The 17,648-nt window shown below is 39.5% G+C and overlaps 2 protein-coding genes and 1 long non-coding RNA gene across 54 annotated transcripts in view; 1 reads left to right on the top strand and 2 right to left on the bottom strand.

Annotated features, from left to right (window-relative positions):
- Window positions 1–17,648, bottom strand: part of anos1b (anosmin 1b) — a 347,052-nt gene that overhangs the window by 143,625 nt on the left and 185,779 nt on the right. The window lies entirely within an intron of this gene.
- LOC137488979 (uncharacterized) overlaps window positions 1–17,648 on the top strand; it is a 131,038-nt gene that overhangs the window by 17,103 nt on the left and 96,287 nt on the right. The window lies entirely within an intron of this gene.
- Window positions 360–15,792, bottom strand: alpi.1 (alkaline phosphatase, intestinal, tandem duplicate 1). Of its 4 annotated transcripts, none has more exons than XR_015521182.1 (11): window positions 15,647–15,786; window positions 15,072–15,191; window positions 12,886–13,001; window positions 10,847–11,021; window positions 8,945–9,117; window positions 7,258–7,389; window positions 7,089–7,164; window positions 6,258–6,396; window positions 5,992–6,180; window positions 5,463–5,579; window positions 360–853 (listed from the first exon to the last, which is right to left on the bottom strand). XR_015521182.1 is itself a non-coding variant. In NM_001014353.1 (11 exon segments), coding segments are annotated over 11 exon segments (1,599 nt in total). In that variant the 5' UTR covers window positions 15,738–15,792; the 3' UTR covers window positions 365–581.

The following is a 17,648-nucleotide window of genomic DNA, read 5'->3' as shown; positions in this document are numbered from 1 at the left end:
CCGTCATCTGAGTATTTGTAATTAGTCATCTTACACCACTGCTCAAAATACATGTTAAGAACCTACTATATGCCAGTTAGCAGTTAAATATACCATGTAACCTGTTCTTTAGTCGTTGCTCCTCTTAATGTATTAACATTTCTGCATTTACACACTGTAGCCTGCAATGCATTGAAGATTTATTAGTTCACGGATACCCTTTATACAACCAAGCCCATGTAGCCATAACGAAATCACATGTAACTCAGATTGTTTTTCGTATTCATCATGTGCTAATAATATGCATCGTTCTTGTTGAACTTTTACACTAATATCAGTTTCTGACAGCAATTTTAATCACAAACACCGATAACACAGACTAATATTTCCTTGTAGAAGTTTATTGGTCTCACGTGTTTGAGCAATTTGTGATCACAGTGCAAAAGATTCGTCAGCTGCGCAATATATACAAACATATCTGGATGTGGTGAAAAAACAACAACTTTACATTTATGTACACGCAGCAGTGCACTGCAAAAACTTCAGTATGAGCTACACGGGCTGTTCAGCATCTTCGGAGTGCCCACATAAAGTGGAGTCTGTCATCTCAAAACAAGCCAAAACACGCCGGTTAGAGAGATCAGAGTCAATGAAAGAGGGGTTTTCCAGCCTGCAGAGCTGTACAGATCCAGCGGGCAGTTGGTGTACGGCTCAAGGCATGCTGCGTAAGCCATGGCATGGGCCACATAGTTCTGCTCTTTGACTCCATGAAAGAGGTGTGCCATTGGGCCTTTGGCATAGATAGCCACATCTTCCCCTCCGTGTGTCTCGGATTCTAAGGGAACCGCAGCTTGTTGCTTGTACTCTTCATCATCTACCAAGAGAATTAGGTATGGTGTTAGTATTTGACAACAATCCACACCCACTTGCTACTTTAAAGGGCTCCTATGATGTAAAATCAAGATGTTTAGACAGAACTGTGTGTGGTATAGAGTGTCCACAGTCATATTGGAGTGCAATAAACACAGGAGTCTATTTTTTTAATTTCCGGACATTAAGATAGGATTTAAATTTCAGAGATTTTGAGATGAGCTCATGTTTCACAAACTGATTATCTTCTGGAATTTTCCTGCGCCTTCATTTGCATTTCTTCTTTTTTTTTTTTAAAAGAGATTAAATTTAATTGAAAGTTCTGTGGGTGAAAGTCTTTGAGTTAAGAGAAAAAGCAGATAGAGCTGATGGAAGACAGTTAAAAATCAGACAACACAACAAGGTCTGCAGAAGAAGAAGATCAAGAGGATGAAGAAGTATAAGACAAATGTGGAAAAAGAAGATACATGATAATAAAAATGAGAAGAAAAAGGAGGATTAAGTGAAGAAAGAAATGTACAAGATGAAGAATTAGGAGCTGAAGGAGAAGAAAAATAAGAAGGAAGTAAGAAGTAGAAGACGAAAACAAAGTACATGAAAGAGGAGGGAAGAAACCAACACAGGCTCATTCTAAATACGTGCCCCTGTATACATTTCTGGAGAGCGCCAAATATGTCCCAGGAGCTACGCTTTTTTGCAGTTTCTCATTTCCGCAAATCCATCAGAGGCCGCTTTGTGCCTTTATCAGATCTCAAATTTCTCTCGAGTGCCATTCACGCTTGCTGTTCTCACCGAAAGCCACCAGAGGCTGCTGTCGACTGACTGATTGACTGTCCGATCGATTAACTAAGCCCACACGGATTTTTAGCCCATTTACTTGTGTAAATGTGTGTAAACTTATATTTTTTCAGTTTTTAATTATTTTCAGTAATATTATTGACTAATATGAAAATATTCATGTGATTTATTTACAGTGCAGCTTGTACAGTCATATTTTCTTTCTTTTAGTAGAGATATTATATGAGAGACTTGCTTTGTTTACCAAATGAAGTGGATCTAATTGGATTTGTATTGTAAACATAAGTTTTTAGTTCATATATCAGGTTTGAGTTATGATACTCCCAAAATCATTCCGCCTAAATTCGCAAATTTTTACCAAAATTCTGCGCAGAAATAACAAAATATGTTCGCAGATTCCATCTGGCGCTACCAATATCCCATTCTCCTCCTTTTCTAAACCCAAGCAATAGTGTTTTCTCAAGCACCGATTGACCCGACCACCATACCTGTCAACATTGGGATGTGAAAATAAGGGATTTGCCCACCATAATAAGGGACGGATGAATGATTTATTTAGATTTCTTTCATTTGATTACATTAAATAACAGAGGTGTCACTTAAACAATGCAAACATCTAACGTTATAATGAAGGCAATCCATTGCTTTCCTTACTTAATATGCTCAAACTGTGCAGGGCTTCGGTCCTCCAGGAATTGAGTTTGACACCCCTGATTTATTACTATGAAGCACTTCAGCTGACAGTCACGCACCGCTATATGACGGTTTTGAGGATTGCATATGAAGGGGAGACTGCACCTGTAATGAAAAAGAAGGGAATCGCGCCATTTTTGTATTTATTTTAAAGTGTTTTAATGCCTAAACAAGGCAAAAGCACAGAACAGAGTCGTATTTAGGAGCAAGGGGCAGCGCCTGTTGTTTTGGCGGTATGGGTAGCGTATAGAGAGGCTCGGTTCTTTATTATTTTAATAATGTTCAGAGAAAGACAAAAAATATGGGAGAAATACAGGATAGTACCTTTACGGGATGATAGCAGGATAGAACTGTAAAATACGGGAGAATCCTGGGAAAAACGGGAGGGTTGACAGGTATGCCCACTACCCACTTCCCTAAACCCAGTCTACAGTTTTCAAAAGCAATCCAGAAAAAGAAAATCCCTCGCCTAATTTTACCATGTTTTCAGATTTTACCACATTCTCACCCTGTTATATACTTTAACTTTTTGGCTTTGGTCTTAACCATGTTCTGGAACTGTTATTCGCTGGACTCCAACCTTTCCATCAGGGTCAACTTCTCTGTGTATCTCAAGTCTGCCGACATACATGGCGAGCCACTGGACAAACTAGTATAAGTGGGAAAGCCATCCATACAGGGGAAAGAGGTCAGCTGGTAAGCACCTAAAGCAGGGGTGTCCAAACGCAGTCCTGGAGGGTCGGTGTCCTGCATAGTTTAGCTCCAACTTCTTTCAACAGACCAGCCTGAAAGTTTCTAGTATACCTAGAAAGAGCTTGATCAGCTGCTTCAGGTGTGTTTAATTGGGGTTGGAACTAAAATATGCAGGACACCGGCCCTCCAGGACCGAGTTTGGACACCCCTGGCCTAAATGAAGAGCATCATACCACCCAGTAGCATTCATTTTAAAGACAAAATGCAAACATAAATACTTTTGGCTACATATTTTGCGATCTCCAAAAAATGTATATAGGGCTATGTTTTCAGAATGAGCCTATGTTGAAAGAAAAAAGAAGACGTGTAACACTTCTATCTTCAGGAATTTCAGGCTATATTCCCATATACTCAACAAATCAAGTCAGTATACGATTAGACGCTTGATCTGAAGTGTTTTGAAGTGTGCTATGACACTCGGTATAAAACAAAAAAGGCATAACCAACATTAAAGCATGGAGACGTGTTGTGGTGTTATCTGAGATTCAGGCTGCTGCTGGTGATGTATTGCGAGACATCACAGCCAATCACTTTATAACCACAGTTTACCAAGCTTACCCAAGCAAGATAATGTCCCAGATCTAAAGACAAAAGTTCTTATCACAAAAGGGCAAGATGTACCTAATAAAGTGGGAAGATATTTCCTCTGCAATGCTAATCAAGTAACACAGGCTTATCCTGAAAACGTAGCCCTGGAGATCTCGAATTATGTAGCCAGAGCTATGTGTGGCTGCATTCCATCTTTAAAACGAACGCTACGTATGACGCTGTTCAAATTCTTGCTTACCAGCTGAACACTTACCTCCGTGTTGACGGCTTTTCCGCTGTTACCAGTTTGTCCAGTAGCTCAACATGTACGTCTGCAGACTTGAGACACAGAGAGTTGACTGCAAACTACGGAAGTTGAGTCTGGTGAAGAACAGTTCCAGAAAGCAGGTATGACAAAAGCTAAAAAATTAAATAAACATGTAAATAACAGAGTGAGAATGTAATAAAACCTGAAAACATGCTAAACATCAGGCGAGGGCATCTCTTATTAGGGACAGAGCTCCAGAACAATGATGATTCTTCTTCTTTACAAGAATGAATTGCCTTTTTGAGGGTCTAAACATGCCCGAAAACTCACGAAACTTTGCACACGCCCCAGAAGTGGTGAAAATTTACATTTGTTATGGATTTCGGAAGTGGGTGTGGCAATATGACTTTACAACACCATCCATCATGCCAAATCCTACAAAAAAGTCTCTTGGAGCGAATTCTTAAACCCAACTGGAAGTCGGATATTTTTAACTTCCTCTGCCGAAAAAGTGACGTTTTTGCCATTTCCAGGCGTTGTATTTCAACGAACTCCTCCTAGGGGTTTTATCAGATCAACACCAAAGTTGGTTTTGTCATCTAAAGACCTTGGCGATGTTAAATTGCAAAGATCAAGAGTTTTTGTGATAGGGCCTGTTCGCATTTCGCGCTACACCACTACTTATAACTTGCAAAAAGCAATGTCTGACCTGTCTGAAAATTCACAGGTTCGATGGGATTCTTGTCCTGAGAACATCTACCTGCCAATATTGAGTCACAGTCATAGCGCCACCTGCTGACTGAAGGCAGTTTAGCATAAATCTGTGATTTTTCTCAAATTTTTATAATATACATCAGCTTAAGTTATTGTTGTGCATTGTTCTCTGTCATCCTAAGGCCACCGGGCGGCGGTGAGCCCAAGTGTGAGGTCCCTTTCATTGCCGTTTGTTCTGGATTGCTTTTTAAAACACTATCGGTTGGGTTTAGGGAAGGGGGAGGGTGAGGGTAATTGGTTAGTTGGTAATTCAGTCGACAGCCATGATGGCACTTGCGAGAGAAATTTGAGGTATGAAAATAGCGTACACAGCGGCCTCTGGTGGATTCACGAAAATAACAACTGACAAAAAAACCTAGCTCTGTCACACCTGCTGCAGTGCCCTCTGGTGGTCTTCAAGGGTACCAGTTTTACGTTTGTATCCTAGTCATGTGATCACTCCTTGTTTTAAGCTGTTCCTCATTGTCTAATTAGTTCAGTCTTTATAAGCCGTTATGTTGTGTTAAGTTTGCCTTTAGATTTGCAATGTTCTGTCCTGCTTTATTTGTGATCCAGTTTATCGAGTTTGGTTTGTTTGTTCACTTTGTTTAGTATCATTACTATGTTTTTGGATTCCTGTTTAGTTTTTGTTTGATTCACTCTTGTGCTTAATTTGTGCACTTCACATTTTAGTACCCTTTGTCACTTTTTTTGGATCTCTTGCTCTCTCCAGAAATGCATACTGGGGTACATTTTCAGAATGAGCCTGGGTCGTAATAAAGGACCTTCATTTTCAAGAGAACATTGTGGTCAAACTTACAATAATCCAAAACGGAAACATTTCCTCTTGTTCCGTTCACATGATCGTATCCTGGCCCGTTCGCATACAAGATACTAGTGTATGGAAGATCATCTTCAGCCTGTTTAGGTGCCAGACCTGGAAAATAAAAAGATAAATTAGCATAATGCTAAGTGCTGCTCAGAGCTGGCCTTATTATTAAGCAATTGTTAAGAGTATTTAATTGTAAACATATACACTCATGTGCTTGTGATGTAGAGCAGAGAGGGAGAGGCTGTGACGGTGTTCAAGATGTAGAGCAGGGGGTTATGGTTGATTTGACTGTTCGAGATGTAGAAGACTGTGTTTGCAATGTAGATGAGGGGTTGAGTTGATGGTGTATGAGATTAAGAGTGTTGGGTTGGATGTGATGGTGTATGAGATAAATAGTAGGGGATTATATTGAGTGTGTTGGGGATAACAGTGTCGATGAGGAAGAGTAGTTGATGAGGTAATCTTCATTTTTATGTTGTTATTTGAATGCCATAACAGGACATAAGCTAGGACGTACCAAAAATTGGGTTCCCCCGAGGAGTTTTTCCACCAAAGGTGAAGACATGGGAATGATCTGCAGTGACGACAGTGAGCGTGTCTGATTCACTGGTCAGCTCGGACGCTCTCTGAATCGCCCGGTCGAACATGATGGTCTCTGTCAGAGCAAGTTTGGCCACCCCGTCGTGGTGTCCGTGGTCTATTCTGCCTCGTAGAACACAAACACGTTTTGCTGTTAGTCGGATATATAGTTTACGCAGTAAAACCACTGGAAATGATAAACACTCATCTTCCACAAAGAGAAAAAAGCCTTTAGGGTTCTTGCTGAGGATTTGAATGGCTTTCTCAGTCATGTCCACGATGGAAGGATCACGTGTACGATTCCTGAACACCTCGAATCTCATATCTTTGGGCTCAAACAGGCCTGAATAAGAAATATGAAGCGAAATGACATTAAAAGAAGCTGATAATAATTCCATATAAAATACCATATAACTATACTATAAAGTAATGAATAGAAAATACTGTAGCGTTTTGAAATATACCATAGTTAAGAAATATACCATATAGAAATATACACAAACTTCCAAATACAATTATAGGGTATATTATACTACAATGCACCTCAGTTTACTGTAGTAAAATCTAAAAAAAAATTCTACAGTATTTATTACAGTTTATCAGTTCAATATAGTTAAGGTTTGCTGGAAAGCATTAGCTTTAAAATATACAGTGCATGTGGACAGTATTGATAGCACTTCACTTTTCCATTGTCATATATATATATATATATATATATATATATATATATATATATATATATATATATATATATATATATATATATATATAGTATACTAGACTTGACCCTAGTCTTATTTATAAACACTTTAGTACTATAGTACTAATAATTATTATAATATTAAGTACTATAGTATTTTGTATTTATAGTATTTTTCATGTGGATATGCATTAGTTTACAGTATATGAGCGCAATACAATAAATAAACTCTGAATGTGATTTTGGATGAACAGGCTGGATACCTGGACTACCCAGTAGACCACTGAACTGCTTGTTTTATTCGTTCTGAAAGGTAAATTCTGAACTGGCCTTACCCATCAGGCAGTCTGTTGTTTTAACATCCACTGCATTGAACTGCTCTTTGTTCCAAACGTACTGGGCGTTTCTTCCCTAATAAACCAAGCAGATAATCACGTCAGATTGCAGCAGTGGTTGGTTTACGATCACCATTTGTGCTGTAATAAATGCATTTCTCTGAAATACCTTGCGGGCATTGAGCCAAACGTTAATAAGATTTTTTTTGTCTTTTCGATCTCCTTTGTGAGATGATGAGGAGTATTCTGGGTCAGGGGTTCCCTTAGGTGTCATGTACATCCGGCCACCGCCAAGAATGACCTATAACAGAGACACACGTGTGTGAAATTTAAGTCTTGCATTTCAGTTATTTAAAGTATGCTTTCGTAGGTAACACCTTAAAATGATGGTTTATTAGTTAGTGTCCATATGTTAGTATTTACTAAGATTGAACAATACCTGTGCAGCATGCATTAATCATAGGGCAACATCTACTAAATAGTGCATTATTAAAATCCACAGCTGTGCTTGTTAACGTTAGATAATGCACCGTGAGTTAACATGAACTAACTACACAGTAAAGTTCATGGAGAAACTTTGATGTTGGCTTGAGAAAATCTGAAGCTAGATGCACTACCTGACAGAAGTCTTGTCGCCTATCCAAGTTTTAGGAACACAAATAATATCTTGTTTTCTAGTTGATGATTTGATGATGAAGTGTCTCTATGAAAGGTGAAGGCCTCTAGATTTTGCTGATTTGAGCTCAATAAATCTGATCATGTGTTGATGTTGACTGATTTGATGAGGACAGTGCGCTCTGACTCTGCTCAGACTAAAGTCTCATCACTGAACAGAAATAATGTCCAGTATAGAATATAAAGTCCTGCTGCAGTGGAGACAGAATGAAGATTGTGTCTGACTCCATCATGAGCTTGGAGGACTGCATCCATACATCTCTGACATGACTCACATCACTGATTAATAAAGTCATCTGGAATGAAGAAGAAAGCTTCAGCAGGATCCCAGAGTTCATCAAGAGTCTTTGTGTTCATCTTCAACACCTCCTTCTTCATCAGCTCAATAATGTTGATGTCTGGTGACTGGGCTGGCCAATCCTGGAGCAGCTTGACCTTCAGGAGGCTGAAGTATGAGAAGGAGCGCTATCCTGCTGGAGAATTGTCCCTCTCCTGTGGTTTGTAATGTAATGGGCAGCACAAATGTCTTGATACCTCAGGCTGTTGATGTTGATCATCCACTCTGCAGATCTCTCGCACACCCCCATACTGAATATAGACCCCAAACCATTTTGTCTCAAAATGTACAAGACAGATCTGAAAATGCTTAATGAATTCAGTCATTAAGCGACTCAAGCTGGAAGGCGAGGCAGTGGCGCAGTAGGTAGTGCTGTCGCCTCACAGCAAGAAGGTTGCTGGTTCGAGCCTCGGCTCAGTTGGTGTTTCTGTGTGGAGTTTGCATGTTCTCCCTGCGTTTGCGTGGGTTTCCTCCGGGTGCTCCGGTTTCCCCCACAGTCCAAACACATGCGGTACAGGTGAATTGGGTAGGCTAAATTGTCCGTAGTGTATGAGTGTGTGTGTGAATGTTTCCCAGAGATGGGTTGCGGCTAGAAGGGCATCCGCTGGATAAGTTGGCGGTTCATTCCGCTGTGACGACCCCAGATTAATAAAGGGAATAAGCCGAAAAGAAAATAATTGAAGCTGGAATTTAGCGTTTTTTTTTGTGAGTTCTTCACTTGCCTGTCTAATGAATGTATTCACTATAACTAACTACCTAATTAATAGTTATTTAGTTACAGTATATGAAGCTCTAGAGCGCACCATTCCTAACTATTCTTGAATTTTAGTGAAATATGGCTCACATCAATGTCAGTGTTGGTCACCAGCTGTGTGGCGATGTCTTTGCAGCCCTGCCGGCGGGCTTCGGAGGGCACATCTGCATCGCTGTACCATTTACGGCTGACTGAATGCGCATACGCAGCAGCCGGCGACGCGTGCTGGACTCTGGTGGTGGTCACGATGCCAACAGACTTTCCTTAAGATGCACAGACACACATGCATTAGCACATTTATCCTGCATGACAAAGCAATGATGCACTGGGATGAAAGAAGTTAAAGGAAATAATGATTAATGGTAAATGGACAATAGTAGTGTACAAATAGCATGTGTCTGTCAGTAAAGGGTAAACAGCATCTTATTATTTACTTTTAAAGCTAACTGCTTTTTACATGGTAAACAGAATGTATCTTATATTCAGCTGAAAGCAGAAGTGTACATACACTAATTAAGGAACATAAGCATTTTTAAAAATGTCTGATGGTAAATCTCTAAACGTTTACTATTTTAGGATTTCCTAAATGATTTACGTTTGCTCAATGCCAGAATAATGAGAGATTTGTTTATTAATTTTCTAGACAGTCAAAAGTTTACACACATTTCCTTGGTATTTTTGCTTTGCTTTTAAACTGTAAAACTGTGGTCAAATGTTTTGCGTCTCCTTCCACAAGCTTCTCACAATAGTTTGCAGGAGTTTTGGCCCATTCCTCCTGCAGAATTGCTGTAACTGAGTCAGATTTGTAGGCTGTCTTGCTCGCACAAGCTTTCTCAACTCTGCCCACACATTCTCTATAGGATTGAGATCAGGGCTTTGTGATGGCCACTCCAAAACATTCCCTCTGTTGTCTTTAAAGCACATTTAAACTAATTTGGCAGTGTGCTTAGAGTCATGGTCTGTCTGGAAGAGCCATTTGTGGCCGAGTGTAATGTCCTGGCTGATGTGTTGAGATGTTGCTTCAGTATTTCTCCATGATGTTCTGTCTTCATGATGCCATCTATGCTGTGAAGTGGACCAGTCCCTCCTGCAGCAAAACCGCCCCACAACATGACGCTGCCGCCCCCATACTGCACAGTTGGGATGGTGTTCTAGGCTTGTTCCCCTTTGTCCTCCAGATGTAACACTGTTCATGATGGCCAAACAGTTCAATCTCAGCTCCATCAGAGCACAGGACATGTCTCCAAACATCAGTGTCATTCAGCAAACTGTAATCTGGCTTTGTTGTTGATTCTGGCTTGTTGATTTTCTCATGTTGTCACTCAAGGAAGCAGTGTGTTTGAGCTTCTCCTTCAACACTATTCTACAGTTGTGCCTCACATTAACTCAAATGTTGTCAATCAGCCAATCAGAAACTTCCAAAACCTCAACACCATCATCTGAGCTTTACATTTAAGCATATTATATTATATTATATTATATTATATTATATTATATTATATTGTATTATATTGTATTATATTGTATTATATTATATTATATTATATTATATTATATTATATTATATTATATTATATTGTATTATATTATATTATATTATATTATATTATATTATATTATATTATATTATATTGTATTATATTATATTATATTATATTATATTATATTATATTATATTATATTTAAGCTTTACTATACAGCATTCATCTGCAGCCTGTTATCTGCCAATGTTGGTGAATGTAGTATTAAATCTCTAGGAGGAGACTAACACAGATCAGAGGCCGGAATTGTAATACGCTGAAGTCGGATAACAGTATTTTGGCTTTCTCAGGACAACATGATAAAACAAATGCCAAATACAACTCCTACAAAACAAAGAAACCCAAAGAAAAGTGAGAAACAGAACTCCACTTGACCTGTGCGTTACTCTCTCTGCAGGAGCAATGGAAAAATCCCTGCTTGCATGTGTGTAGGTGTGAAAATGGAAAATACCTTGTGCTTTGGCGCGGTGCAGCACTGAGAAAACCTCATTGCCAAATGTTGTGTTGCACTCGTAGGCCACTGCTTTGGCACTCAAGCCCACCGTCTTGGCATTAGCCTTCACTCCGCAGTGATACGCTGTAGCTGTGCTAGCGCTGTCCGCGACCTGCTTGTCCACACAATATGTCTGTTTGGAAGCACACCAGATTACTCAGTTAGCAGATTATTGACTTTTATAGTTAAAAGCGGGTTTTTTACTCTATAAATCGGTCCATACAGTCATTATAGTCATGCCATATATAGATATGGACTCCACACTCCCTCATGTGTGCTTTTATAGGGCAGTACTATCTAAACCGTGGGTCTCAACTTCGTGGAGGGCCGCAGCTCTGCACAGCTTTGCTCCAAGCTTATTCAAACACAGCTGATCCGACTAATCAAGGTGTTCAGACTCTTTTCAATCAGTCGATCAGCTGTGTTTGATTAGGAGTTTAGCAAAACTGCAGAGCTGCGGCCCTCCAGGAATCCAGTTTGAGACTCATTTCTCAACCACGTTCCTGGAGGGCCACCAGCACTGCATGTTTAGACATCTCCTTTGTCCATCACACCCATTACAGGTCTTTTAGTATGTGCTAACGAGCTGATGATCTGATCTGGTTAAGGAGAAATGGAAAAGGAGCTGGTGGTCCTCCAGGAACGTGGTTGAGAAACACTGATCTAAACAATGTGTAATCTGCGAAAAAGAAGAAGATATTTATAATACAGTATTATTCTCCTGTAATTAAATGGACTGGTGTTAGTTATTTCCAATAGTATGTGTCTACAGACTTGCATATGCAATCTCAGACATGCAGTCTCAAACACATGCACTCAGAGCTAGTGACATCATTGTGAGGGCTGGGGTTAGTTGTGTGCACTAAGAGCATTCACACACAGAATAAAACATTCATTCATGAATAATTGGCAGTTTAATTATAGGATTATAATGCACAACTGAGGTGATAATACATCCATGATGGACTGGCTCCTGCACTTCAGGTGATCTGCATTATTTTCTGACAATTCTAGAGCTACTGGTGCATTATAGCTGCAGCCACTGTTCAGGTGCTGTGGAGTATCTCAGACATTCGTCACTTGTCCTCAAACTGCTCCTGTGTGTTTGTCTAGTTTCTCACACATCTTCTCCAAAGCCCTCTGTTGTGATTTGATGGGATTTTTGACTGTTGTAGCTGTGAAATACCTCAAATCATTTAGCGCAGTGATATGTAGCTTTAATACAATCAAAACCTGCTGGTGCTATTTTACCTGTGTGTTTATCTGAAACTAACCAAACACCTTAGAATGATTGTCAGGCAGTTAGAGTCAAGCAATCAACAGATATATAATATAAATATTGTAATATAATATAATATAATACGATATAATAGAATATATAATAATATAATAAAATATATAATAAAATAAAAATATTAAAATATAATATAATAAAATAAAATATAATATAATAATAACATAATAAAATAAAATATAATATATTATAAAAAAATATATTAAAATAAAATATATAATATATATAATATGATGATATAATATAATATATTATAATATAATATAAAATATATAATAATATAATAATATAATATAATATGATATAATATTGTAAAATATAATAAAATATAAAATATAATATAGTAAAAAAATAATAAAATATAATGTAATATAAAATATAATATAACAATATAATATAATATAAAATATAATATAGTAAAATACAATAAAATATAATATAACAATAAAATTTAATATAATATAAAAATACAATATAATATTATAAAATATATAATATATTCGTCTCTTATCATTTGGGACATATTTAAAAAAAGCAAACAATTATTCAAAGGAGGGCGAATAATTGTGCCTTCAACTACATGTATTCATGCAGAACTCCAAACTTGGTGTCATACCCGCACACCAAGGCTAATAATGTTAAGTAGAGTTCATCTGATTAGGTCAGTGATAAAACAGGGTGAGAAAAACAAGGATCCTCCGACCTTTGACAGGGCGAGATATGGAAACGTGTCCATGGCCAGAATTGTCTCCTCCCCGGACTGTCCTTCCATCTGACCCCGCAGGATACGAGCGGCTGAAACCGTGGACACTCCCATTCCTGACAGATGGACAGATAAACCTCACTGTCACACACACATCAGCCTGACCCGCAGGCCGAAAAACAGATATGACCTCCACACAAAAAATTATTGAGCAGTAATTATTATATCTGTTAAAGACACACTAAAAAACTGCTCATTACCAAACCCATAACATGCATGAGAACTTGGAAATCAGAAGATAAAGAGACGTGAAATATTACACTGTTATTACTAGACTGCAGTAAAGTTAAGACACAAACTCCAGTGGAAACTTAAAGCAATTGTTCACAAAAAAATGAAAAATCTGTCATCTGTCCATCTGTCAAGGAACGTAAATTCACGTTTTTTACCACAACAGACCGGTACATCAACCGATTCACCAATCGGCCTGTCAATCTCTCGCTCCATGCTTCCCTCACTCATGACCAAAACCCCAAGATACTTGAACTCCACCTGGGGTAAGGACTTTCCTTCAACCTGGAGATGGCAGACCACCTTTTTCTGGTGGAGCGTGAATGTTTTTTGAGCACAATTAAGTGCACACAGTATGCCATATCATCTGATAATTGCAGGAAATAATTCCAAAAGGCGACTGACTCTGTAAAGCCACATAAAACAACACAAAAATACAACGAATATGCCGAGTTCAGCAGCTAATCAGCCGGAATCAGCTGAGGTGAATTGATGACCAGCGAGACCTAACTGTCACTCCAGTGGCCACGCCCATAATTATGCAGACTCGTTCTTTGTACCAGGCTGTAAACGCCCATTTTTCTGTTCTAAAGTCATTCTAGCAGTGAGCTCAATGGACATTTGCTCCATATAGTGGAACTATAAGGACTAGTGGAATTTCAATGAATTGCAGTTTTAGTTACTTCTGTATTGGCTTCCCGAGGGAGAGCAGGAGAATGCCGCTTGTTTTACGCTGCAGATGCCGTTCCAACCGCAACCCAATACTGGGAAACACCCATACACTCTCTTTTACACTCATACACTACGGACAATTTAGTTGATCAATTCCCCTATAGCGCATGTGTTTGGACTCTGGGGGAAACCGGAGCACCCGGGGGAAACACATGCCAACACGGGGAGAACATGCAAACTCCAAACAGAAACACCAACTGACCCAGCTCTTATTGTGAGGCAATCATGTTATCCACTGTGCCACCGTGCTGTCCTGTACAAACTTATGTTGCACTAAATGAAATGTACAGGCATAGTTCACCCAAACTCGAACATTTACTTGCTATTTACTACGCGGTTATAAACATTTAGGACTTTCTTCCTTCTGTTGAAGACTTCCATAGTAGGAAAAACTACTACAGGAGTCAATGGGTGCAGGTTTCCAGCAAGTAAATGATACAAGCTGAGACTGCATCGCTCAGTGTCAGACACAGTGCACTCAGTGGAGCTGGTGATGTCACTATGAGGGGTGGGGTTAGGTGAGTGCATTCAAAAGCATTGGATACAGCTCAGATTGCACTGCTCAAATGATGACAGAAAATACTGCTAAAAATGTGTGATAGTCATACTGTTAATGGATTTTCTTTATATATAAAAAACTAAAACACCTGGGGTAAAATGTAAAAAATACAGGGTTCCACACAATCTCTTCATGTTGTCATAAAACAACTTAAGTTAACTTAAAAAATTAAAGTAGATTTAGCAATAATAAATTAGTTGTCCCTCAAACATCTCAAGAATTGTGTTTGAACTCATTTTAAATAGTTAGTACACAATAATTAAGTACACATTTTAATGCACACTGAAACAAAATGATGTCAGCAAAACTGTTGCAAACAATTTTTTGTGTTGAATTTAAACAAATTTAATTTAATAAAACTCTATTTAATTTGTTTGTTTAAATTCAGCCCAAATATTTTTTTAAAGCCACTTAACGTAAAACAAAAATGTAGTAAATCCAAGGAATCATCTCTGAATACATTTTTTCAGTGACAAAAAAAGTCTTGATTTTTAAAAAACACCTTTTGACTCAAATATGGAAGTCATCTCTGCCTACATCTGGTACTACAGTAAAAAAGCAGCGCAGTCTCAGTTAAGCATGTAAAGTCGTCTTCATCACTCACCATCACCAACGAAGAGGATGATGTTTTTGGCTCGGTTGACTCTGAGAGGCAGTGTGAGGGCCGTCTGCAGCGTCCGTCTGGCCTGATCATTCCAGTATGCGGGATCCTTCTCCCATTCAGCTGCACAGCAAACACACACCAGCCCATAAACATCTCAGGAACAGCTGCTGAAACTCTTCTGAACCCTCCACCACCAAGAAGAAAAACCTGCCCGGACTTGAGCTAAACTACACTCAACTCCGTCATTTAAAGGGATAGTTCAGCCGAAAATGAACATTTACTCACCATCTACTCAACTAATTACAAGCTTTTAGGAGTTTCTTACTTCTGTCAAACACAATGAAGATATTTTGAAGAATGATCAACCATGGTACAAAAAAAAAAGAGATTATAACAGAACTTACTTTGTGTTCAAAGTAAATGAGGGTGAGTAAATAATGACCGAATATTATTATTATTGTTATTATTGGAGTGAACTGTCCCTTTAACCCACAACACCTACTCGCAAGAGCCTGGAGGTTACCTGTGTGCCCACCGAGAGCTAATTCTGGACAATAGGAGCGCTGTGTGCTTACCCGCGGAGTCCAGACTGCAGCTGGTGTTCAGGACGAGGGCCAACAGGAGGAGAAGAAGCGCTCCGGGGGCCCGACCGTAAACCAAACACATCCCGAGCCTCTGAGAGAGAGAAGCACACACCTCGACGGCTGGAAGGAGTGTCTCCAAAACCTCCAACCCCTGCCTTTTAAAGCCAGTGTGTGTGTGTGTGTGTGTGTTTCAGTCTCGGGCCCCCAGAAATCTCATAGGCTCACCGGGACCACACAGGGTCAGGAAACCCCTCGAGTTTTTCTCAAAATCTGCCGTATTTGTTTTCAGACTTTTCTTCCCAGCTGTGCTCCTGTTAATCGAATGTGTACTTTGATGTGGAGAAAAGTGCACTAATGTCTGCTTTCTCTCATTCAATGGATGATAGATTTATAATGGTTAGTAGATGACATCCTTTTCATACAGTGGACAAATGGTGCTCAGTGAATACACCGAGGTTATGTTATTGAGAACTTTTAAAAATGAATCCAGCGGGTGTGAAAGTGAAATATCTGGATTCTACATATGTCAATGGTAATGTTTTTAAAGACTTAAATACACAATACTAATATATATATATATATATATACATAAACACACCGGCCACTTTATTAGGTACAACTTACTTGCACTGGGTTAGACCCTCTTTTGCCTTCAGATCTGCCTTAATCCTTCATGGCAGAGATTCAGCAAGCTACTGGAAATATTCCTCAGAGATTTTGCTCCATATTGTCATGATAGCATCACACAGTTGCTGCAGATTTGTCGGCTGCACATCCATGATGCCAATCTCCCGTTTCACCACATCCCAAAGCTGCTCTATTGGATTGAGCTCTGGTGACTGTGGAGGCCATTTGAGTACAGTGAACTCATCGTCATGTTCAGCAGTCTGAGATGATTGAGCTTCATGACATGCTGCGTTATCCTGCTGGAAGTAGCCATCAGAAGATGGAGACACTGTGCTCATAAAGGGATGGACATGGTCAGCAGCAATACTCAGGTAGGCTGTGGCGTTGATGCTCAATTGGTACTAATGGACCCAAAGAAAATCTCCCCCACACCATTACACCACCACCACCAGCCTGAACCGCTGATACAAGGCAGGATGATCCATGCTTTCATGTTGTTGAGGCCAAATTCTGAGTCGAGCATCCGAATATGTCAGCAGAAATGGAGACTCAGAGCAGCAACGTTTCTCCAATCTTCTATTGTCCAGTTTTGGTGAGTCTGTGTGAATTGTAGCCTCAGTTTCCTGTTCTTAGCTGACAGGAGCGGCACCCGGTGTGCTCTTCTGCTGCTGTAGCCCATCCGCCTCAAGGTTGGACGTGTTGTGTGTTCAGAGATGCTCTTCTGCAGAGCTCGGTTGTATCGAGTGCTTATTTGAGTTACTGTTGCCTTTCTATCAGCTGGAACCAGTCTGGCCATTCTCCTCTGACCTTATCAACAAGGCATTTGCGCTCACAGAACTGCCGCTCACTGGAGATTTCCTCTTTGTCGGAGCATTCTCTGTAAACCCTAGAGATGGTTGTGTGTGAAAATCCCAGTAGATCAGCAGTTTCTGAAATACTCAGAGCAGCCCGTCTGGCAGCAACAACCATGCCACGTTCAAAGTCTCTTAAATCCCCTTTCTTCCTCATTTTGATGCTCACTCTGAAGTTCAGAAGATCGTCTTGACCATGTCTACATGCCTAAATACATTGAGCTGCTGCCGTGTGATTGGCTGATTTGAAATGTGCGTTAACAAGCAGTTGGACAGGTGTACCTAATAAAGTGGCCGGTGAGTGACTGTCGGTGTGGGTTTTGGAAAGGTGGTTAGGCACTGGTCGATCAGTGCTTTTGAAAACACTATTACGCCCCATTCACAGTCGGTCAGTCGACAGCGACTTCAGGTGGATTTACATGAGAACAGTGGCAGATTTCTAATTCGAGATCTGGAAAAACGTACACAGCGGCCTCTTGTGGATTTGCGAAAACAAAAATATTTCTATTTACTCT

The sequence above is a fragment of the Danio rerio genome, chromosome 22 (genome assembly GCF_052040795.2).
Source record: "Danio rerio strain M-AB ecotype USA chromosome 22, GRCz13ab, whole genome shotgun sequence".
NCBI lineage: Eukaryota > Metazoa > Chordata > Actinopteri > Cypriniformes > Danionidae > Danio > Danio rerio.
The sequence above is the reverse complement of the archived record's forward strand: the minus strand, read 5'-3'. Positions and strand labels throughout refer to the sequence as shown.

What these genes read in the sequence shown, in the direction of transcription:
- alpi.1 (XM_087302712.1), bottom strand. Translation starts at nt 15,161, where the DNA reads ATGATCAGGCCAGACGGACGCTGCAGACGGCCCTCACACTGCCTCTCA. An exon ending in TCGGGGGAACCCAATTTTTG is followed by an intron (nt 5,580 to 5,991) that starts GTACGTCCTAGC and finishes TTTATTTTCCAG; the next exon opens with GTCTGGCACCTAAACAGGCT. An exon ending in TGTTTCCGTTTTGGATTATT is followed by an intron (nt 854 to 5,462) that starts GTAAGTTTGACC and finishes TTCTCTTGGTAG; the next exon opens with ATGATGAAGAGTACAAGCAA.